Here is a 24,595-nt window from a genome sequence, read left to right on the forward strand (position 1 = left end):
AAACATCTCACCTTTGGTCTCATCTGTCCAAAGGATCTCCCAGATACTGCAACGATTCCGAAATTCAGCCGAACACAGAGTTGCAGACCAAGAGATGCGAGTGGAAACGGACTTGAGCCGGTGCTGGTGGAGTCTCACCTTTGGTCTCATCTTGTCCAAAGGATCTCCCAGATGCCAAGCAAGACCGACTCTGGCAAACGGCCAAAACATCTTCCTTTCTAGAAGGGGTCCCGATTGCCGATGAACAATTAATGAAAGGATTTTGATCGACAGCACCTGGCTGCAAATCCTCCTGTGGCTTCAAAACAAACCCAATCATTACTCCTCCACCACCGTGCTTGACTGTTGGCATACGGTGGTTGTTTCCAAATGCTAACATCTGGGCTGGATGGTTGAACACCTGTATTTTGGGTCCGGTGCTTTCTGGTGTCTCTGGACTCACCTTGAGTTACTGTGATAGGGAAGTCAAACTATAACTGACCTCCAAGACTTATTGAATAAGGAAATGGTGAAGTGGTCAAGTTCCAGCACATTACTGAGAAACATAGCAGAGATTATAGAGATGAAAGTGTTCGTAACCCAACGGTCCAGCTGCAGCCCTCCGTCTGCACTGTTTCTGCCCAGCCTTCGTTTTTACGTCTCACTAATACCTGACAGCAGCCTCGCCGTGAGACAAAACAAAGACAGTCATATCCCAGACATTCATTATCCTGCACAGTAAACAAGCAAGCGTTGGCCTTGGTAATCAGCGGACAGTAGAGCTGATGTGCAGTTCTTGTGTCTACAGTGCTCCCATGTCCGAGTGCCGTCAGGTCATGGTGTCTTCAGGACACCATGACCTGACCAGTCTTCAGTCACCGTCACCAATCGACCCTGAGACAGATTCAGAAACTCTGCTTGAAGCTTGAAGTCGGTTCTCTTCTGCTCCAACATTGCCTGAAACCAGACTCCTCATCCAAATTTAACCAGGGGAAAAATATTCTAGCTGAAGGTTGGGTTCCTCCAACCTTCTCCCTTTCTCTCTCAGACTGTTGTTTAGCCTGTAGCCTTCGTTTTAAATTGTTCAATTTGTGATCGTTCCGTTGCTCTCTGCATCTGAGCCATTGTTAACCAGAAAACATGATAAAACGACACTGTGGCTGGAGCCAAGAGGCTCTTTCTGATGCACCCCTACACACCTACGTCATTCTTCCATATGCCCGTTTGATCTTTGAGTCTAACTTTTTACATCCAGCCTCCGTTTTGTGGCGCTTCTGTGTTTCAGATCATTGGCTTGTTCTGCAGATCTAAGTACTTTCTTGTTTCGTCATATTGTGTTTTTTGATCGTTTTTTGCTCCTTTGCTTCTTTAGTTGTGTCCTCTGCGTACCTTTGCCGTGTTCCCGTTATTTCTCGGCTATATCAGCGTCCTTTAGTCGCCCCAGTTCACGTCCCCTCCCGGCTTTAATGTTATCCCTTTAGTGACCAGCAATCACCTTCCCAGTATTTATACTCCTGGTTTTCTCTCTATTATTGTCAGATTGTCTCCCCTTCTGTGTCCTTCTCAGTTTTTATTTTTGGTCTTTTCTCGTGTTCATCATTACGTTCTGCTTCACCCTGCTTCTGTCTGCCTCCTGCCTGCGTTCGGGTCTCCTGACACCAGCTCATTCAGGGTTCTTCTAATTGCCCTGTGATGGACTAAATTAAATTATCATTACTGAGCTTTGTGGAGTCAGAGGTTTTTTTTGTGGTTTCTCTGGGCATTGCACAGGGTGAATTTAGTAGGGCGTCCACTTCACGGAAGATTGGTCACTGTTTTCGAATTTCTGCATTAACTTTCTTGCTTTAAAAACATGGACTTCTGATTGTTTTTATTGGGGCCTTAAAACAGCTACAGGTTGCTCAGGTGCGAGCCTCCAGATGTGACAAAGACTCCTGCATAAGTTGGTGAAGATTCTCAATCATCCAGGTCATGATCAATCCAAAAAAAGATTTAAAAAACAAATAAAAACAGCTTAAACCAACTTTTCAGCTTCAGAACAGAATAGAAGTCCAGTTGTTTTTATTTTATTAAACCTTTTCTTTTTGGATTGAACTCCTGTATAAGTGTCTTTAGAACGATTGATTGAAAGTCGTGTTGCCTCAAATTTAAGCCTGTTTTCTGTCATATACGTAAAATCGTATAGAATGATTATATATATATATATATATATATATATATATATATATATATATATATATATATATATATATATATATAAAACATCCTTTTTGCTTTCAGAGTACTTTTGTGCCTTCCCACCTTTAGTTTGGATTCTGGACCAAAGACTTCTGTTATGGATCTGTAGTTACGAGTTTTAGCTTTTAATTTGACTATTTATATCAGATTTTTTTTCTCCCATACTTTCTTCAGAAATACACAGTTTATTACTATTATTTGTTGAATATTCTAACTTAAATGTTTGATCAAAGGTCATGAAAGAGGCCTCACATTACCAGAAATACATACATCAAAAGATTACATAAAAAGAGGAAGCAAAAAAAAATGTGTTGATTGCAAAGATAAATAAATATAGCTGCAAGGCTGATAGAATTACAGGCCTGACCTTCTCACCTTTACTTCTTCAAATGTTTTTTGAAGAAGTTAATTTCCATAATTACAGTCAGTTTTTCTGTTCTTTACCAGCCGATGTTAGAGCAGCTGCTCAGGGATGTTCTTCGGCTGCAGATGCTGCTGGCAGGGGTGTGAAAAGTCCCGTTTTAATGCAGTAAAGCATGACAGCCACGAGGAACGGGCGGCGTCACTAATGATGGCTGTGACGTCCGTGACTTTTGGTTGTTGATGAGGGACCGAGGCGTTTGTTCTGATCAGGCAGCTGTGCTCACAAACACCGCTGGATTTTTGTCCCGTCTTGATCTCTCCGGATGTCTGACGGCGGGTGCAGAGCCCGCAGACTTGCCGTCATTACAAAAAAGTACAAAATGAGTTGAAGAGGGTGAGTTCATGTGCCTCCATAATTCATGGAGGCACATGAACGCGATGAAAGGAAGACGGCGGACTGTTTAATGAGCACACCACGTGATTATCTGGATGCTGTTTAGGAATGTAAACACCGACTGTGTCGAAACAGGCTTTCAGACTGATATGAGAATCAGATAAACGCTCGCGGCGCCTTTCTCTTTCATAGAGCGTCTCCAAGCGCTTTGTTTACTAATTTCCAGTAAAAGACCAAAGCCTGAGAGGCCCGGTTCTGCGTTTGCACCTCGATGTTGTATCGACACCCGCAGCGGAGGCCGACACAGACGCCACAGCCTCCTTTGATGCCTTGGCGAGCGGAACAACGGGTAGTTTTCAGCTGGGTAATGTAAAGATTACAAGTGATGTTCAAACGGGACACAGGGTTACGTTTTGAAAGGTTTAATGAAGGCAGGCGAGCAGAACCAGACCAAGGGGTCGCAGGCAGTGACAGGCTAAACCAGGGATGAGGGCTGACCAGAACAGGCGATGTGGACCGAGGAACCACCAGAACGGGCAGAGCGAGCGGCTGGAGCTCACAAAAAAACAGGCCGAACTGCAGAACACAGATACAGGCAACTTTCAGCAGAAGAGTCCAGCTGGCTGAGCACACAGGAACTGGTGGAGGCCGATCACATCACTCAATACGAGACGTTCTGGCTGGGATGAGCTGGCTGAGGCAGGTATATGTAGACAGGTGAACAGGTGAGCTGAGTGGGCAGAAACTACTGGCTGCAGGTGGAGCTGATCTGGGCTAGTGGACAGGTGACTGAGGAGTGGACTGAGCTGATTGGGTGGGGACACATGGCTGTTGGCTGAGGGGCGCGGAAACTCATTAGTCCAGAAAAGTCCAAAGCAAAGCAAACAAAAACTTAAATCATGACAGGTAACCTTGGTTTAAAAGGTGATTCACACGTTGGCTCTGCTGGCCTTAGGGTGAAAAACTCTTCACAGCTGATTTCACAGATCAGAGACGGAGATTTGACTATTTTGTTGTCAGGACGGGTTTCTCGATGGTTGAATAATCGTCTACAGATGGCATTCCTGATCCCAGATCAGCCTAACGGATGCTGAGTCATCCAGCTGCCTGTCTATCCAGTCATCTAACTGTCCATCTGTCCATCCATCCATCCATCCATCCATCCATCCATCCATCCATCCATCCATCCGTCCATTTGCCTTTCCGTTTATCCTTTGTCTTCATTTTATCTGTGAACAGAGTGTACAGGTCCAGGATGGAGTGGAAGGCATCTGGGATGTTATATTTTTGCTTATCGTCCACCACTCACAAGCTTAATGAGGGATTTTTGTAAATTAACTGGGAAATTGAGAGATTAGGGCGATTTTGCATGATATATAGAGAAAAAAAGCATATAGGTGAAATAGAAATCATTTTGATTGATATTGATAATTATCAACTAATTCAAAACATATATTTTATGAGCAGCAGTTGCTTTATGCAGTTGCTTTAGATACAGAACACACAAACACTGAATTCAAACTCAAACCTTTATTCAAATAATTTTTTACCAAAACTGCAAGTTTTAAAAAAAGAGAAAAATAACACCTGATCTCTGAACTCTTTGAAGGGGCGGAGCTTGGTCACAGAGCGCAGAGCTGCGTTGTGATTGGTTGGGAGGATATTATGACTGTAATATTAACCTACATGGCTAGTAAACAAAAGGAAGGAAAACTGTTATTCTATTGAACTTTTTATTGACCCCTTTTTTCTATCCTCGATACATGTCTATCAATCGATATATATTGTTATTGAATTATCGTCCAGCCCAATGAGACATTCATATTTTAGCTCAGTTCCTACTTCACTAGACAGACTAAAGCAATGCCTTTATTCCCATCAAATTTCCCATCTATCTCTCCACCTTCTCCTCCATGCCATCAATCCTGAAGCGGGCCAGTTATCCTCAAACGCTCTTTGGTCTAAAGTTTGGGAGGTGGCAATCAAAGGCTGGTTTCTCAACTATCCTGCCAAAAGAACAGAAGATATAAGCTGAGTTTTTAAAAGCTTTCCAATTAAATTTATTTTGAAAATGGTTGTTAGTTGTGTCCTAAGGCAATGATTGAATAGCGCCATGTATCGGCTCCATGCTGCAGATTTCCCCTCGTGTGTTTTTTGCTTAAGTGTTTGAATTGTGCTTTAAGCGTCATCACCAGTTTGTTAAACACACTTTGCTCAACATTAATAACAAGTTTGGACATGGTGGTCATGATAAGTTAAAATATTTGCTCCATTGAAGATTTTTTTTTTCTGTTTTTGCTTTGTTATCATGTTAAATATTTTAGATAATCAAACGTGTTTTAACATCAGACACAGATAATTTGCGTAAATAGAAAAATGCAGTTATCAAATGAAGGTTTCCTATTTTAAGGGGAAAAGTTTTCCAAATCTTGAAAGTGAACAACTAATTGTAACTCTTTATTGAGCTATGAATTAACTGTGATTGATCACATTTCTTTGGGTAAATTTCACTAGCCACACTCAGGGCTGATCACAGCAGAATAATAATAATAATAATAATAATAAAAACTTTAAAAAGAACCGATCTTGTAATGAATGATGTGGTGAAGAACCCAGAATTCAGCCAAACACTGTAGAAATGCTTTTGACGGTGTTTTAATGGAGGGAAGGTGAGGAGAGGGAATCAAAACAGTCAAACAGAACAGGGTCCAAAAAGGGTAAGGCAGACATCCAGACAACTTGACAGGGAACCGGCAACAGAACTGGGCAGAACAAAACAGATCAGGTTACAGACAGGATCAATGTGCTGGGAGCTCTTACCAAACTGAGGCAGTGGACGCATGGGTGACAAGTGTGACGAACCGACGGGGAGCATAGAACTAAGGCAGGTTTAAATAGGCGGATAGAACAGGTGAGCGGAGGGAAACTAATCAAGGACAGGTGGGAGTGATTAAGGGAGCAGACAGGACACTAGAAAATAACCCTAAGACAAAACCAAGCAAACCAAGCACAGAACTAAAAGCAGAGCTAAAACAGGGACCAGATAACTAACACAATAAAGGGGCTAAACTAGAATCCAAAAACGGAAATAAATCCAAGGGCGAAAAGAGCTTCTTTAACCAAATAATAAACATAAACCAGAACAGAACGTGACAGATCTGAAAACATGCAGTAGCTTAAAGAGCTTAAATAGAAACCCATCATGCCCTGGTTGAACAATGTTTTGCCCCGGTGTTATGATGCAACATTACTGTTGGATAAGCAAAAAATGTCGTCCATGGGAGAATAGCAAGGCTAAAACTACTAAACTACTAAAGGCCCGTCTCATATTTCCCAAAACATCTTGATTACGTGGGAGATTATTTGGGGAAATCATTTGAAGACTGAGCAGACATGAGGGGAGTTTCTTGGAAAAGTCAGATATAGTGATGATACGGCTGCTTTCCTGCATCAGGACCCGAAAAACTCGCTTTAAACAATGAAACCAAAACTTGTGCTCTCTAGCAAAATGTCTGGCCATCGGTCTCTGACCTCAACCTCAGACACTCTTGGGTTACGCAGCAGATCAGTAATCTAAAGCACACCAGCTAATCGGCCTGTGAATGCTTTAATCAAATGGAGATGCTGTAGCATGACCCCAAACATGCCGCTCAGGCCCCAAAAACCCGTTCTGCAAAGACGAATGGGACATTAATTCCCTACAAAGTAAAAACACTCATTACCAGTTATTACTACTACTTTATTTCTAAAGCACTTTAAAACAACAGCAGCTGGGACAAAACGCTGTACAGACAATAACCAATAAACATTTAAAATGGGGAAAAAAACAAAGATTACAATAGAAATATTAAAAGGGAATAATAGAAAAAGTCTCAACATGTGTTAAAAGTCAAGGAATAAGTTTTAAAAGTGGACAATGAACGGGCGTTTCTAATATGGAACAGTAAAACCATAACTTAGGAGCAGCAGCACTAAAAACTCTGTGTCCTCTGAGCTTAAGTTTAGATCTGAGACAACGAGCAGGAGAGTACGGGTGGAGAGACCATGTAAACTTTTAAAAAACAAATAAAAGAATCTTAAAATGAAATGTAAAATGCACTGGGAGCCAGGATAGGGGTGATGTGCTCCCTCTTCCCAGCTCACAAACGTCTGGTTGCAGTCGTTATCGGGTTTAGGGGGCGTCTAATTTTCTCAGGGACGGCCGGGTTGGTCCAGATCTGCCTTTTTCTCACAACTTTGAAACTTGCAAGGCTGCTTTTTCTTACAAGAGTGATGAAAGTTCTTTGGAAAACAGCAGCTTGTCTTTTAGTTTCTGGTTTTAAATGTCAGAAATCTGTTTGGTCACAATATTTCTACAAAGTAAGATCCTCATTATCACCGAGAAAACACATAGCGGTGTGATGTAACCTGCTTCTGCTTTCTGAGGGTTCTTTTATTACCAAACAAGATGCCGACGTTCCTAAAACTACTACAAAACACACACAGAAGTGTGTTTTGTAGTAGTTTTAGTTCTCTTTGAGTCTTACCTCACTTGTGGTCCAGAGGGACAAAAGCCTTACCCCTGGGTAGCCGATGGATTTCAAACGCAGCGTGCTTTAAATAAATAGAAAACATGACACGTGACAGTGAAAGCCATCATCAGCTTTGTCAGCATTACACCATCCGACAGGCCTGGTACTTTAACTATAGCAGCAAGAGATCGACCCTTCCTCAGATCCATCTCCTTGTGCTCATACTGATGTCTGATGGTGGAAAACATTTCATTTTTAATTACTTGGACGATCACAGTCCGCACATGTATGTCTAAACAATGCATCAAAGTAATTCCACTTCAACTCCAGGAGGAAAATGTATTAATAGCATTTATCAAGACTTGAACAGGTCCTCTTGCAACAATCAGATAGTTGTTTTTTTTACTTTTTATCTTAAAATGTTTGATAAAATGCACAAAAATTATGTGCAATAGATCAGTTTAAAAGATTTTTTTAAAAAGATTTTTCTCTACTTTTTTACAAAACAGAAAGCGACTAATGCTGCTGCTTTTCCAACTACGTGGTGGCTCTGAAGCGGCTAGTTGTGACGTTGTGTTATAAGTTGTGATATAAGGTATAGCACTGAGAAGTCATTTACTCTCATCTGTTTTTTCATATATGTTTGCTCCTTCTGTCCTTTATGCAGTGAATGCAACATAAGCAATTCTACTTAAACACATTTAAGTGGAATTGAGCCAAAGCTCTGTTCCCATTAAATATGATCCACATTATTTTATTGCTGTTCACCAAAGTCCAGTTGTAAGTTTTCCGGCAATGCCACCCTGTTTATGTCCTGTTTTACAACAAACTAGGGTGATATCATATAATTCAAGCTCTATCACTGCGTTACATGTTGCCAACACAAACACCGACTGACACTCTGCTCCGTTCTGCCACTTTTTTCATGCACATTTGGTCTATCCTGGGTTTGCTCTTGAAGTTTCGAGCCACCTTGCAAACTGAAATCTGGGCACAAAATAAGCACAATGAAAATTTAATATTTTTAAGCACAATGTTGCTTAAAAAAACACACACACACACAAAAAAAAAGAACAGCAGCCATATAGTAAGGTTTGTGTTTTCTGGAGCAGAACAATGACCCAAAGAACAAATCGACGAACACTCATGAAAAAATGTTAAAGTCTGGCAAGCAATGAAGTCAAAATAAAAAAATAAACTGCAACAAGGAGGAAAACTACTCCTACACATTTATTTTGGAGCCTAGTTATGCAACATATTCACATGTAATATTGTATAACTTTTCTTTGTCAATCTGACAAAGAAAACTGATTTTTTCAAACTATACATATATCTAAAAAATATAAGGAAAAACATAAATTATTTAAATAAAATGCATACGATTTATATTCTGCTTTTGAAAAAAGAAAATAGACATTTGCCTCTAGGACTCATTATGTCCCTTTGGAGTTAATCAGGGAGCAGCTCCAGGCCTCAGGAAGAGTGATTAAATCTTCTCCTGCTGGTTGGCACCAGGGAAAGAAGAGGTCCCACATGTGTCTAGACCAAGTGCTCCCCCTGCAGGGAGGTCAGAGCACTGTATCTGGCTGTGGAGGAGGAAGACGAGGAGGAGGCGGCGTGGGATGCTGCTCTTCTTTTCAGCTCCCTGGAGATCTGAAGCCAAGATAGCGTATAGCAGCAGCATCCGTACAGGCAGTCGCTCCACACGCTTCCCTGCACACACCAAGAACTGAACTTAAGTGGGAGGCCCAGGCAGAAAGGTGAACATTTACATTCAGGTGCAAAAGAAACCTTTTTTTTTTTATCATTTTATAATGCTGTACAGTAGACCAACTTTTACTGCTGTTGGTTACCTGGAAAAAAGATCTTAACAGATTGAAAACTGCATGCAGTCATAAACAGAGTTACAATAAAACAATAAAATTAATCTGGATTACATTTAATATGTGGAACCAAAGCTGCACTTTCCTTTATTAATGTCAACATGTCCATCCTTTCCCAGAACATTTGGATGTGTGGATGGATGGATGGATGGATGGATGGATGGATGGATGGATGGATGGATGGATGGATGGATGGATGGATGGATGAGGATGGATGAGGATGGATGGATGGATGGATGGATGGATGATGGATGGACAGATGGAAGGATGGACGGATAAATGGATGGATGGATGGATGGATGGATGGATGGATGGATGGATGGATAGATGGATGGATGGACAGATGGAAAGAAGGAAGGAAGGATGGATGGATCACTGACTGACTCACTGATTTAGGATGGATAGATGGATGATGGATGGATGGATGGATGGATGGAAGGAAGGGTGGATGGATGGATGGATGGATGGAAGGAAGGATGGATGGATGGATGGATGGAAGGATGGATGGATGGAAGGAAGGATGGATGGATGGATGGAAGGAAGGAAGGTAGGATGGATGGATGGATGGATGGATGGATGGAAGGAAGGAAGGAAGGTAGGATGGATGGATGGATGGATGGATGGAAGGAAGGTAGGATGGATGGATGGATGGATGGATGGATGGATGGATGGATGGATGGATGGATGGATGGATGGACGGACGGAAGGTAGGATGGATGGATGGATGGAAGGAAGGTAGGATGGATGGATGGATGGATGGATGGATGGATGGATGGATGGAAGGAAGGTATGATGAATGGATGGATGGATGGACGGAAGGAATGAAGGTAGGATGGATGGATGAATGAATGAATGAATGAATGAATGAATGAATGGATGGATGGACGGAAGGACGGAAGGAAGGTAGGATGAATGAATAAATGAATGAACGGACGGACGGACGGACGGTTGGACAGACAGACGGATGGATGGATGGATTGATGGATGGATGGATGGATGGATCATGTGACCTTCAGCGTTTGGTTGAACGTCTCTTACTCATTTCTCACCTCTGACCCATTTCCACCTTTCCACTTCAACACGTCTTCTTTTTAACTCTGTCTTATCCCACTGGTCCGCGGACAGTCACAGAATATGACAAAAACACAGTGTGGTGTAAAACCACAGGCCCTCGCTGTGATTCGCATGTGGGAGGTGACACAAACACCCAGAATAATTTCACCGCCCACAAACATGTCAACAGGTTCAACGCTTCATTTTGTTTTGTTGGAGGAAGAAAACCAGCGACCGTGTTGAATCAGGCACACGTCTTTGTTATGATCAGCGGAAACCTGAAGGTGACAGTGAGCGTTTCCCATCAGCCTGTGCAGATCTGTGCCGGTCTTCAGCATTTAGTGATAACAAAAAAATTACCACTACTCTCAGTACATTGTACGGAAGAGGATTAGGGCCACTCAAAAAAAAAAAAAAGACTCAATTCTGACTTTTTTCTCCGAATTCTGAGAAAAAAAGTCAGAATTCTGACTTTAATCTCAGAATTCGGAGAAAAAAGTCAGAATTTAGTAGATTTACATGGTTTTTTTTTTGAGTGGCCGTAATCCTCTTCCATAACATCGTCAGGTATCAGACAAGACAATAACAAACTGAGAGCAAATCTAGCTTAAAATGGAAGAAAAATGACACAATGTTAAACCCTCATTGCTACTTTTTCAAGTTTCAAAGACTATAAATCGAGGGAAACCATCTTATTTATCAATCAAACCAAATTGTGAAAGCTGTGTTATTTTTAAAGGTGGCACATCATGAAAAACTAACTTTTTACTCATTTTTCTGTCATGAATTCTGGCTTTTGTTTGTGTTTTGTGAGTTGTCTGACTGACATCTCCTCATCCACGGCTCTGCTCATCATAACCAGCTGTACTCTGCCCATTTAAACCTGCTTCCCACAAACCATCCCTCGCCAGGTCATCCCATCTCTGCCTGCTTGAGCTTCCGCCAGCCGACCCCGTGTTTTTGTGCTTGACCCGTCCTCACTAGAAAAAAACAAAACATGTGCTAAGAAATAGCCACTAAATAGAAACTCGTGTTCATTTCAACCACTGCTCATCATCAGCTCAGCTGTGGAGGTGGTCAGCAGCACCAAGTTCCTGGGGGTGCACATCACGGACAACCTCACCTGGACTGTGAACACCACGTCACTGGTGAAGAGGGCACAGAAACGACTGTACTTCCTGCGGATGATGAGGAGAGCCCACCTGCCCTCGCCCATCCTCACGACCTTCTACAGAAGCACCATAGAGAGCATTCTGACCAGCTGTCTCTCTGTGTGGTGTGGAGGCTGCAGTGCCGCCGACTGGAAGAACGTGAGGAGAGTAGTGAGGACAGCAGAAGGGATCATCAGGGCTCCTCTTCCCTCCATCAAGGACATTTCATCACAGCGCTGTGTGTCCCGAGCCCGTAACATCATCAGGGACCCCTCACACCCCCACCATAGACTATTCTCCCTGCTGCCCTCTGGAAAGAGGTTCTGCAGCATTCGCTGTAGGTCCACCAGGTTCTGCAAAAGCTTTTTCCCCCTTGCCATCAGACTGTTGAACTGTTAAAACTGCTGAAGCCACAAAAGGGACACTGTAATTTACTGTCATTTACTGCAATATACTGTGATTTTCCAAGCGTTTTGCAAACGAAATTCCGTTCTGTACGCACTCTCTGCATACAAAATGACAAATAAAGTTGTCTAACTCTAAGTCTAACTCTAAGTCATTTAGAGTCAGCTGCTCTGTTAGGGTTGTCTTGAATTCTTATGTCAGGGCAAACATCTACAGACGCCTTCCAAAGCATCAGATGGATCTCACTGTCAAAAAAGGCATCCGTCAGGAACAGAAAAAACAGGAAAATAAATCCAAAGCTTCAGACGTGCTGTGAAACAGTGTAGATGTTGCAGGAATGTGTTGCAAGCTTATGTTGCGCAACAATGTCCGGTGTTCTTTATACCATGTCCAGGGTGTGGGGTAGGCTGGCACGAGGAAGCTCTTTCATTCCTATTACTGTCATAACGACTATATACCAAAGCTAGGTTTAATTTTGTCGCTATTCTGAACCACCAGTAAATAAAGAATCTACTTCCTCTTTGGGGACGCTGGAAGTTGTTGCCGCACCGTAGCTCTGCTTCTCCAATGCTTAATCTTGTGCAGTTGATATGATGAAAACATTTCATGGCAGTATAAACAGCTTGACTCATTCACTTAGATCCCCAGACATACAATTAGACTCCATAAACTACATGACCCTCCAGCTTTTTTTTTTTTTTTTTTTTTTTTTGGTGACAGTGGCGCCTATCTCTGCACAATCATACACAAAATCAATCCATCAAACGTGACCAAAAAGCTACTGCTTAAAAATCAACTTTCTCCGCAGGAGCCACCCTGCGACGGGTTTCTTACTTCTCATCTTGTGGGAAAACAGCCGCTTCGCAAAACAAAACAACCTACAGGCCTGGACTTGTTTTCGTAAGCATTCCTGGCATCCTCCTAGCTCGCTTTCTGCAGCCCTGAATCCTCGGCCCACTCCGCCTTCGGAGTAAGCCAACATTACCAGCCACCTTCTCGTCTCCGATGGCAGCGCTCCAGCCTCTGCCTGCCGGGCCTCCAACCACTCCCACATCGTGCCTTATCTGTTCTCCTCTCTTCACTGTCCCAGAAAAGGACTCTTGCACTTCTGCAACACGGAACCGGCACCGTTGACGAGCCATGTGCTATTTGCATGTCAAGTATCTGCACGGAGGGCCGATGCCTATCGCAGTCTTTGGTCACGCATCCAGTTTGGAGAAACATCCCCCATTGCCAGTTTTCTTAGCTCCTTTTTTACTTTGTCGTCAGCATTTACCCTATGTACCGACTCATTGCTTGTATTACTAAAGCGTGACGTTTACTGACGACCGTTGTCTAATGTCTTTATTGCCTTCCAGTACCGTGGCGTCTCCATGCGCTCGGCAGTAATCACAACCATTCAAATCTCCTGGAGCTCGGAGTAATTAAAGTGGGGACACGTCGAGGTACAATCAGCTCAGCGATTACAGCCGGTGTTTATTACGTCTCAACAGCACTTCACTGAGAGAATCATAATCAGTAATGAAGGAAAACAGTACATCAAAAACTGCTCAGCTTCCAGTTACATGAGCAGAGTCTGAGATTCACCCTGTCAACGATGGGCTCAACCGGGTTGCCGACGGAAGTTTTGTGATTCTGTAATCCTCCTGTGTATTATATTCGCTACATATCCAGCTGTAAATTTAGTTCACAATACTAGTTATCTATATGTTATACTCATAGGACAAGTCTATCAGTAAAATTCTGTTTATAATAGTATACATCTCTATATTTATTCAGTAAAAACTCATGTCCTGTACTAATGGAACCATTGTTTATCCTGCACTTGCTGCTATTGCACTTCTGCTTAGACCTAAACTGCATTTCATTGCCCTGTACCTGTACCTGTGTAATGACAATAAAGTTGAATTTAATTATCTAAACTAATCTAATCTAGAATCTGCTTTATTTCAATTCTACTACTAATCTGTCACATTATGTCTAGCTATACATCTGATATCCGTATTGATCACGGTGATTTCTACTGTCCATCAAGCACATTTCCTGTAGTTTAACATAGCGAATTATAGCATTGTGTGGTATCTATATTGTACTATAATAGTATATATATTGTTTTAATTACCTGCGCCTGCCAGTTCATCACACCTAATTTCCCTCAGCCTGACTGTATCCCTCAAGGCAAGTTTATTTAGGCAAGGCATGTTTATTTATTTAGCACTTTTCAGTAGCAAGACGACTCAAAGTGTCGTACATGAACAGAAAAAAACACGTAGGAAAAGCAAAGGAATAAGCAAAATAAATCCTTGATAAGACTTCTGTCATACATTAACAAACATGCAGAAAGCCATATTCGTTTCTATTAATAATAAGAAATAAGTTAAAGTACATTCTTAGGGATTTCTGATCCAAAGTGATTGTGTCCAACCTTTCCAAAGCTACAAATAGAATAACTTCTTTTGTTTTGCTGTTTCACTGGAACGCGCTTCATCACTAAAATTTCAAAGCTTAATTGTTTCTATTCATAAAGTTACAGCTTCAGGTCTGTTTTTTTCCTCTGTTTTAGCTGTAGTGTCAGAAAGGTCAGATCAAAGGAATAAGCAAAGTAAATCCTTGACTAGACTTCTCTCATACATTAACAAACATGCAGAAAGACTGTATTTGTTTCTAGTCATATTAAGAAATAAGTTAAAGTACATTCTTGGGGATTTCTGATCCAAAGTGATTGTGTCCAACCTTTCCAAAGCTACAAATAGAATAACTTCTTTTGTTTTGCTGTTTCACTGGAACGCGCTTCATCACTAAAAATTCAAAGCTTAATTGTTTCAATTCATAAAGCTAAAGCTTAAGGTCTCTGATCTGACCTTTCAGCTAAAACAGAGGGAAAACCAAGGAATGAGCTAAGTAAATCATTGACTGGACTTCTTTCATACATTAACAAACATACAGAAAGACTGTATTAATTTCTGGTCATAATAAGAAATAAGTTAAAGTGTATTCTTGGGGATTTCTGAGCCAAAGTGATTGTGTCCAACCTGTCCAAAGCTACAAATAGAATAACTTCTTCCAGTTCAGCTGTCTTAATTATCCACCTATGGTTTCCCTCCGTCTCTTTGCTCTTTAAGTCCAGTTCACTCTGTCAGACACTTTGTCAGGTCCTCTGTCTTCATCTTTATTGCTACTCTAGTCTCGTCTTATCCCTGTTGTGTTCCTGTTCTTGTGTTCTCTAAGCCTGCAATCTTCACTAAATTCATCACCATCTTCTACAGGCGACTCCTGAGCTTCAGTCCGACACCTAAAACCCTGACAGTCAGATGTTAGCTTCTAAAAACAAAGTTGTTTATATATATATATATATATATATATATATATATATATACATATACATATACATATATATATATATATATATATATATATATATATATATATATATATATATATATATATATATATATATATATATAAAGATGTTTTATCTGTGGCGAGATACACCTTTATGCCGTATCGTTCCCTGACAGAAGCCCTCATGGCCAGAGAGGCCGGAGGCACGCAGCTGATACAGTCCAGCAGAGGCAGGCAGGGACAGGCACCCACTGCACCGGTGACCTTACAGGCAAACAGCGGGAGGCAGCAGCAGGCAAAGCAGCCTGCAAACACACACAGACACAGTCACGCTGGACATAAACGACAGCTGGCCTCAGAATCCTGACATCTTCACTCATTTTACATCCACTTACAGTCTCCAAGGTCTTTGTAGCACTCGCACAGGCCAGTGCTCCACTCCCCGGCCTCCTCGACCCGGTTCTTGGGCTGCACACCCACCACATGTCTGGACATAGCTCCGCTGCACATCCAATGCCATGTAAAAGGGTCATATTCATAAATAAGTTCAGATCAAACCCAATTTATTAGGTTCATGAGCTCATATCACCTAGTTGGGTGAGACAGTGTTACCCTCATACTGAAAACAGGCCCCATTGTAATTAATAGGTTTTTTTGAATATCTGATCAGTCACAAGAGTAATCTAAGTTAAACATTTACTAGAGAGGGAACGTGCCGTATATTTCCTTGATGTGGATAATGGAAAGATCACCAGACCTTCTTGAGTCTCGAATTTTAACTTTCCAAATCACTTGTGAATCATTAGCAAATGTGCTTTTAAAGAAAAACCTCTCCTTTGGCGACAAGTCATGCATTTACACGTTAAGTTATAACAGTGACCCTCTTCCTTAATACCGCAGTGGTGACTCGTTCAAGTGCGAGTTTCCAGAATTGACCCCTGGATAGGTGTTAAAAGGTTTCCAGAGAAACTGAGAGAGAGAGAGTCTGGCTGGCTCCAATTTAAGCCTGTTTGCTGTTGATAATGCAACGTTGATTGAAATGGTTCACTAAAAGGGAAAATGTGCACATTGATGTCGTTTGGCAAAAAACGAAATGTAAAGCAATCATCATTTTAAACATATTTGGCCTTGCAAGACTTTACACAACTAATCAATTTAGATCTATAGAAACCAATTCCAGTTACAAAAAGAAAATTTAAATAGAAAAACAACAAACTTAGATGTTGGAATTTTTACCACAAACTACATATCTCCTAAATTCAACCCTAAACCCCCCTGTTCATACAGAAAATCATAAATCCTGTCTTTTTCAGCCATAAGTTGTATTTTAGTTCTGTTTTTTGTTTTTTGCCACAAGCCAAATTCAGAGAAGAGAAGCAGTCCGCAACATATGGCTCAGGGCCAAACCGATGTTTTCACAGATATGATTCACGTCCGAGTTCTCCAAACAGGAAGTGGAACGGAAGATCTTTAACGTGCTTTAAAAGTTTAAATGACTTACCCGTTTAGGAGCTTAAATATCTTCAAATCCAAGCACAGTGGACTATTTTGTCCCGTCGTGTAACTGAATGTCACTTGCTTTCTGTCTTCCCTCTTTTACTTTGTTTTGGTATAAATATGAAACGTTCAGATGGTAAACAGGGCAGCTCTGTTCCCATGACTGCTAACTAATTAGGTGAAAGACTGTAGACACTGTAAGCTTCAGTAGCTGGAATATTAATACTAGACAGTATACATTTTTATATAGATGGGATTGACAACAATACCTTGGCCATAACAGCTTCAGAACTTCAGAACTAAATAAATACTTTGTTCATTGCCAGGTAATTATTATCAAGACCCAAATGTTACAACACCGGCTCTAGATTTTAACCTAATAGAAAACATTAGGTTAGAATCTAGAGCCATTCCTTATAAACTGAGCTTTCTGGGTGTCTATTAGTTGGAAAACCACCAAAGTAGCAAGAATAATGACAGATAGAATAACCTGCAACAACTGTGTCAGCCGCACTTTAACTTGCCCCGTTTTTTTACAGTTAGATTTTCACGTAAACAACACACCGCTGCTGATCCGATCCGATCTTCCGTTGTTCTTTCAAAAGCAAGCATAACAGCAATGAGAAAAGATGCCGTTAGGGGAATCTCACCCGTATTTCAACCGAGCCAAAAACATGAGGACTTTCAAGCTGACAGGCTGGATTTCACAATAGATTACCAGATGTGACATCTATGGCACAACGGAGATAAGCATGGTTCACATCTGCTCTCAAATAGAAGCGCTGATTAGTTACAGGAGCAGAATAAATGGTCAAAGACAGAAACGTAACAGGGAAATAAGGGAACGGGGAGATTTTACATGGAAACGGAGAAAAACAGGCAGAGAAACAACTATGTCTGAGCTACATATTTTATAAGCAGTACATAATTGATTCTTTTTATCAGTTTTCACCCATTACATCCATTTTATATATACCTGCTTATCTGTTTGAGTCATGGTGGTCATTGGGAAAGAGGCGGGGTGCACCCAGGACGGGTCGCCAGTCCATCACAGGGCAGAGACACACAGGACGAACAGCCAGGCACACACTAAGGGCAGTTCAGGGGGGACCAGTTGACCTAACAGTCATGTTGTTGGACTTTGGGAGGAAACCAGAGTACCTGGAGAGAACCCAAACATGCACAGGGAGAACATGCAAAATCTATGCAGAAAAACACCAGCCCAGGATTTGAACCCAGGACCTTATTGTTGCAAGGGTTAGGGTACCAAAGCTGCCATGGTGCTGTGCAGCCCTGATTAGTTTAGTATTTGTTAAATACTTAAAGTTAGCTCACTAACATTTGTGCATGAATCGGTAACTAGAGCAAGAACATGTTAGCACTGTTAGCCACCGAAAGACAAAGTTTTTATAGAGTGACCAGATGTCCCCGATTTCCAGGGACAGTCCTCGTTTTGGTCACTCTGTCTCCGGATAAAGCTGTCACCAGAATGTCCCCGATTTCAGTGTTTTATGAATCAACATTTATTGGCAGCTGGTCGCGCTGCTTTTAGCATTACATTACCGTGCGAGCACGCCGGACAACCACCATCCCAACCCATCCCAAACGGAACAGCTCAACCCATCATGATTTTTATTTTTTATTTACATACCGGAAGTGCCCCCAGATTTCATTTGAAAAGGACTTATCATCTTACCAAATGCTGAAATTGGTAATAAAACAATAACAATATTATATTTGCAGATCGTAAAAATATGTTGTATCGTTAGCCTTATAGCATAATTGCCGATAGCATAAAGCCATAGTATGGCTTATAGTTACAATATCGATAAAGAATTTCACATGCTTGCTGAAAAGTGTTTTTGTTTTCATTTTCTGAAAACGTTGAAATATGGCTTAGGGAATTATTCTCTGAGGCTAACAATATATAGGAGGAGACCAATGGATATTAGAATGGAAAGTGATGCAAGTTCTAAGTAGAGAGAAACATAAGCAAAGGTTTATGTAACTGTTGTATCTGATCTCAATATGTTTTTCATAAATTTTACATTACTGAATATTTCCTCATTGTTTCATGTTTATTAAATACCCCATTGTCAATAGTTTGCCGTAAATAGTTAGCTACAGGTATCCATTGTAAGCCCCTGTGGTTGAAGGAAAACTGTTTGCTTCCAAAATTTATAAAAGAAAAACACTTATTTTGAGTTCGTGCTCCATATTTGTTATGGTGTGTTTTATTTGGTTAGCATTACAACAAATCTTGAATGGATTTTGTTAGCTATAGCCATATGTAGTGTTACGCTAAATATTATATGCTAACCCAGGCTAAGCTTACATCTTGCTGGTTATTTTCTTATCATTAGTTTACTCGAAAATAAGGATAAGAAATAATGGAGAAACAATATTTTCAATATTGTTTATATATATGTAAGCAATATATAACTTCGTAAAAATAGGTTATGTTATGGTCAGAATCTGTATGTAATAAATTTGATAGGTAGACTAAAGGAGCTATCAGAACTTCGTCTTTTCTTTCAAATAATATTTTATTTTTCTTCTTTATATTTTTTAGCTTACATAAATGTGTCCAATCAAACTATAGGCAAAAAAAACAAAACAATCCAAAATCCTATCTTTATGTAAAAACATTTTTATTCACAATAATATACACATTATATCACAAACTTAGAATGTGAAAATAACTTCACTACTAGCAGAGTATCAAAAAGAAATTTCTATTGAAAAGGTAAATAATTTACAATTTTTCTTTCTCAAAAGACAACTAAGTAAAATCGAAAAAGAATTTCTAAAATAGAGTGAAAAGCAAACTAAAAATATTACAACATTTAAAAAAAAAAGAGGAAACAACAATAACAATAGGCCTCTCTACATAAATGCTTTTTTTTTTTTTTTTTTTTAACAATAGTTTTATTCCTGGCTCAAATTGTCTCAGTGCAGGCTTACATTTTAATATTTTATTTTAACAGAAAAGGGTTCATTTGGACAGCAGCCCTGCTCATACAACGTGTAACTTTTAATACAGTAATATTCATTCCATTATACAATACACAGATTTTTTTTTTATCATATCCCAGTCATCAGTTGATGTCTTGTTTTCTCCATACAAAGACACCCACGTCTTCATTGCTATATCTTCTAAGCCCCATCATCTATAAAGGCGTTTGAGAAAAACACTGGAAGCGACAGAATGCGTTTGTCTTTGTGGTTCCTATAAAGGTTAGAGAAAACAATAATTAGAGAGTAATGTAAAAAAATAAAAGCAACATGATTCTGCTTCACTTACTGTTTTTCTTGGGGTTTCTTGTACAGCAGAGGCATCTCTGCAGAGACAGCTTCTCTGATTGATTTGTGGGTATGAGGGGAAAGGGGCACTTTATTCTGCCAGACTGGGTTACTGCAACAACAACAACAAAGATGGTTAAATCCCAGCTCTCACACTCTTTTGCTCTCTAATTTAATATTAGCTTTAAGGGTGCTGCTTTGCCCCTTCCATTCTCACATGCAACAAGTTTTGATCACGATGAGAACTTCTTAGCAAAGACCAAATGTGGTCACAACTCACCTTGGCATCTGCATTTACGTATTTCTGTTCTTGTGAATCCAGCCGAATGAAATTCATCATGATAGGCTGCGAACGAAAAATACGATAAAATAAAATAAGCACTCAGAAAACACACAGAATTCTTGAAAATGGCTACGGACAGGAAGCTACATCATTATGCAACACAAAAGCAGCTTCACGTGAGTTAGCGTTTACTGACCCGTCATGCTGAAGACGCAGTCGACCAGTACGATCAGCAGAAGAGGGGCTCCCAGGAGCTTGGCCATGTTCTCCGTGTTCTATCTTTTCTCTCCAAGGCGTCCGAAAGCTTCTGCAGAACTGCACACAGACCCTTTTATACCTTCACAAGCCTCGGACATGTAGGGTTGTGAAGGTTGTTTTTTTTGAGGACCTGTCCTGGCATGTTTGGAGAAGCAGGAGGAAGAGGGTGGATGTTAATCTTTAATCTCTGCATTGGATCATTAATAAAATGCAATAAAGATCTGAGAGGATGTTTGGAGTTTATCCATCGTGTGTGCTGTGAAGCATTTATCCAAGATGACCAAGATGGGAGATGACGATCATTCCAACTAACAGAAACTTAAGTGTGGGTAAAAATATATTGGGAACCATAACTGAGCTACATGCAGTAGACTCACATAGAGCCCAGTTCTGCTTTGACCAGATAATATGGAGTTAGGATGCAGTTACTGTTTTATTACTGGCTATTTCCTTGGTGGCTTCCCAAAAGTCATCTATCTCTCTCATTATTCAATACTTAATCAGATTTATCAATTGTTTAGTACCTAATTCTTTTCTATTATGTAAAACCTTTGCACAAACTGATTTTTTTATATTCATTTATTAAATCTGACTGTATTGGATTAAACTGGAATGACTTGACTTGAATGAATGAATGTTTATTTATTTCGAATGAATATCTTTTGAAAAAAAAAGAAGAAATAAAAACAATTTGCTCTCTCCATGTCAATATTATCTATCTTGACTTAAACTCTTATGTTACTTTTAAGATTCCTAAAAAAAAAAACAGATGTTTTGTTTGGCTCAGATTTAAAGTTGTTTAAGTCAAATCAGGGTTTTCGTTTACTTATTTCAGATGTAAAAACCTCCCAGAGCTGCTGTGGCATGTGCCCTGAACAAAGTTTGCTAGTGTCATCAGAAAATAAGACAACGTGTAACTTTTCTAGAGTGTAGAAAACAAGACCCAACACTGACCCCTGAGGGACACCACAGGTAATGTTTGAAACGTTGGATTTTTGTTGACCAATTTGAACAAACTGTCACCTGTTCCTCATATAAGTATTTTCCCTGTGACCAATAATGTCAAATGTCTTCTGCATATCTATAAACATTGCTAATACATCTTTTTTTTCAATACAATACATGATTTCCTCCATGATGTCCATCCATGACGTCCTCCATGACGTCCAATGCCACTATCGTTGATCTATTTGCTCTAAAGCCAAGTTGAATTTCTGTAAATAGATTGTGTTTTTATCAGTGAATTTATGCAATTAGGCTATGAACTGTGTTTCTAGTAGTTTGGAAAATTGACAAAGTAATAAACTGGTTTGTATTTAGTGAAATTATGTTTCTCTCCTAATTAATGGGATGACTTTGGTATTTTTCATCTTTGGAGGAGGCAAACCAGTAAGGAAAGATAAATTGCAGAGGAATGGTTTTACAACACTGCTGATTTCACTTTTGATCATTGCCATGTCTTTGCCATTCCAGTCTGTTTATGTTTTAGTGTTACACCAATTGACAATGTCTATGATTTTTTTTCATCTACCCATTGCAGGTACGTTAAGTATAGGTTTCAGGGAACATAACTTTTAGACCATTTGGTCTAAAAGTTATTCAATTCAATTCAATTCAATTCAATTTTATTTATATAGCGCCAAATCATTAAACATGTCATCTCAAGGCACTTTACAAAGTCAAGTTCAACCATATTATACAGATTGGTCAAAAATGTCCTATATAAGTTATGTTCCTTATTACTTATTCCTGCATCCAAATTTGGCCCTACGCTAGAAAAGATGTATTAAACCCACTAACAACATCATTTATATAGTTTCTGACAGTAGTATCATAAATTCTCCACATGGTTTTAATGTTATTATTGTTATAGTGTAATAATTTGGTATAATAATCCTTCTTTACCAGTCCATACAACATCAATTAGTTTATTTTTATAGCTCTTATGTTTACTTTCCGCCTCTATTGCTTTATATTTTACGAACTGTCTGCAAAGAGGGTTCTTTTTTACAACCATGTTGTATTGCTTTTGCGATCTTTGAGTTGCTTGTTTAGGACACTTTTGACATGCTGCTTATTACTTTATGTTGTAAGCTATTTCTAATATTCACACCCCTCCTTTTCTCCTTCCACTCCTATTCATGTGGCATAATGTATTTGATTGGATTGAACCCCGGTTTTGTGGATCTAATTAACTGTTTTCGTTTATCTGGCACAGTCCCAAGTTGTTTTTAAAAAACCATGTCAGATCCTGTGCTAAAGAAACAACATCTGGATTCAACTCTCCCCAATAGCTACAGGCCAGTCTCTAAGTTAAAGTTCTTCTCAAAAATCTTTGAAAAACTTGCCACTAAACAACTAAACGACTTTATGGAGGCCAATGCTATCACGTATGTTTTTCAACCTGTTTTCATAAACTGCGCTCTGAAATTACCTTACTGAACATTTCTAGTTGATGGCGGCTGATTCCGGACAGCACGCTGTTTTGATTTTATTGGATATTACCACACTGTGGAACATGAAATTGTGACAGACTGAAGGACTGCTTTGGCTTTTCTGGTCTTGTTTTAAAGTGGTTTAAATAATATCTTATATTTTACAGTTTTTATGAATAAAGTGTGTTTATAAATCATTAAAGGCTTTAAAAACATGTGTCATCACATGTATGCTGATGATATTCAGTTGTATTGTTCCAATAAATTGTCTCAATTGCACAAACACCCAAGTTTGTCAGAAATCAAACCTTGGCTCTATAAAAACTACTTACAGATTAACATCAAGAAGACCCTGATCGTTTCTCCCAATCATAAAATCTTTTTTTTTATTATCTCCTTCTGTGAAAGATGTCAAAAAAATGTTTTTTTTTTTCTTTGACAGCACTTTGTCGCTTGGGACTTTCTGTAAACTTGTTATAAAATGTTGTGTCACCTAAGAAACATCTCTGAACTGAGATATTTTGCACCAAACACAGATTTCGAAATCGTGCTTTTATTTGACCTTGCTTTTACTACTGTGATAGTGTTTTTAGTTGTTTAAACGAGGCATATCTAGGTCACCTTCGGGCTGTGCAAAATACGCCGGCGTGGCGTTTAACTGGCTAACAGGACAGACCACATAACCCCTCCTTTGGCTTTTTTGCACTGGCTCCCTATTAATTTTAGAATCCAGTTAAAGATTTGTGGTTTTAACTTTTAGGGCACTCCAAGGCAAAGCCCCTAAATATGTTGTGCACTTATCAGAGCCCATGTCTTCTTTGCAGCCTCTTAGGTCATCTAACACGATGCTGCTGGTGGTAGTTCCCCGTAATTACTGTAAGACAAGAGGAGATCGAGCTTTCCAGACAGTGGCTCTGAGGTTCTGGAGCTCCCTTCCCTTCCCTACGCCCCAGAGAATCTACTGACCCTTTAAAAAAACACCTCAAGACTTAATTAGACAGACATTTACTTAATTGGTTGTTTTTGATTATTTCTTTTATTGTTATGAAGCACTTTGTGATTTTAGATCTCCAAAAGGTGTTATTTAAATGAAAGAATACTTACTTAAAAACTACCTACTGATTGTTGTGGATTTTAGAAAATATGTGTGATTTGTTTTTACCCACTGAAGAAATTATTCAAATTAAAGGCAGAAATCATGCTACAGCTATTTTTTTTTTACCCCTTTTACTTTATTAATAATAGCACATCAATACTCAAAAGAGAAGAGCAAAACACTCCATTAAGAAAAAAAAACATAAAGCATTGTACAAATTGTTCCCATAAAATAAAGAAGGGACTTAAAATCTACAAGGAAACAGTTTAAATAAACTGCCAACACCCTTTAGTTTAAGTTGAAAAGATTATTTTAGCTTCCGTTGTGCTAATTTTCACACTTTTTTGATATATTTTACTACACATTTTACTTTGTTGTTCATTTATTGTTTTAATTATACTTTT

General features: G+C 39.6%; 2 protein-coding genes across 2 annotated transcripts; both read right to left on the reverse strand.

Moving 5' to 3' along the window:
- Positions 1-8,191: 8,191 nt before the first annotated feature.
- LOC105919013 (placenta-specific gene 8 protein) lies at positions 8,192-15,917 on the reverse strand. Its single transcript, XM_036146693.1, has 4 exons — positions 15,909-15,917; positions 15,715-15,821; positions 15,470-15,624; positions 8,192-9,198 (listed from the first exon to the last, which is right to left on the reverse strand). Exons 2-4 carry the CDS (start codon positions 15,812-15,814, stop codon positions 9,025-9,027), a joined length of 429 nt encoding a protein of 142 aa, XP_036002586.1. The 5' UTR covers positions 15,815-15,821; positions 15,909-15,917; the 3' UTR covers positions 8,192-9,024.
- A 3,951-nt stretch (positions 15,918-19,868) lies between these two features.
- On the reverse strand, positions 19,869-20,742 carry LOC110367074. The gene is made up of 4 exons (XM_036146934.1): positions 20,599-20,742; positions 20,400-20,465; positions 20,121-20,231; positions 19,869-20,045 (listed from the first exon to the last, which is right to left on the reverse strand). The coding sequence occupies exons 1-4, from the start codon at positions 20,663-20,665 to the stop codon at positions 19,987-19,989; spliced, it is 303 nt and encodes a 100-aa protein (XP_036002827.1). The 5' UTR covers positions 20,666-20,742; the 3' UTR covers positions 19,869-19,986.
- Positions 20,743-24,595: the final 3,853 nt, after the last annotated feature.

The sequence above is a fragment of the Fundulus heteroclitus genome, chromosome 14, assembly GCF_011125445.2.
Source record: "Fundulus heteroclitus isolate FHET01 chromosome 14, MU-UCD_Fhet_4.1, whole genome shotgun sequence".
NCBI lineage: Eukaryota > Metazoa > Chordata > Actinopteri > Cyprinodontiformes > Fundulidae > Fundulus > Fundulus heteroclitus.

What these genes read in the sequence shown, in the direction of transcription:
- LOC105919013 (XM_036146693.1), bottom strand. Translation starts at nt 15,814, where the DNA reads ATGTCCAGACATGTGGTGGGTGTGCAGCCCAAGAACCGGGTCGAGGAG. An exon ending in CTACAAAGACCTTGGAGACT is followed by an intron (nt 15,625 to 15,714) that starts GTAAGTGGATGT and finishes GTGTGTTTGCAG; the next exon opens with GCTGCTTTGCCTGCTGCTGC. An exon ending in GGGAACGATACGGCATAAAG is followed by an intron (nt 9,199 to 15,469) that starts GTGTATCTCGCC and finishes TGGTGTGTGCAG; the next exon opens with GGAAGCGTGTGGAGCGACTG.
- LOC110367074 (XM_036146934.1), bottom strand. Translation starts at nt 20,665, where the DNA reads ATGGCCAAGCTCCTGGGAGCCCCTCTTCTGCTGATCGTACTGGTCGAC. An exon ending in CTGCGTCTTCAGCATGACGG is followed by an intron (nt 20,466 to 20,598) that starts GTCAGTAAACGC and finishes TTTCGTTCGCAG; the next exon opens with CCTATCATGATGAATTTCAT. An exon ending in ACGTAAATGCAGATGCCAAG is followed by an intron (nt 20,232 to 20,399) that starts GTGAGTTGTGAC and finishes TTGTTGTTGCAG; the next exon opens with TAACCCAGTCTGGCAGAATA.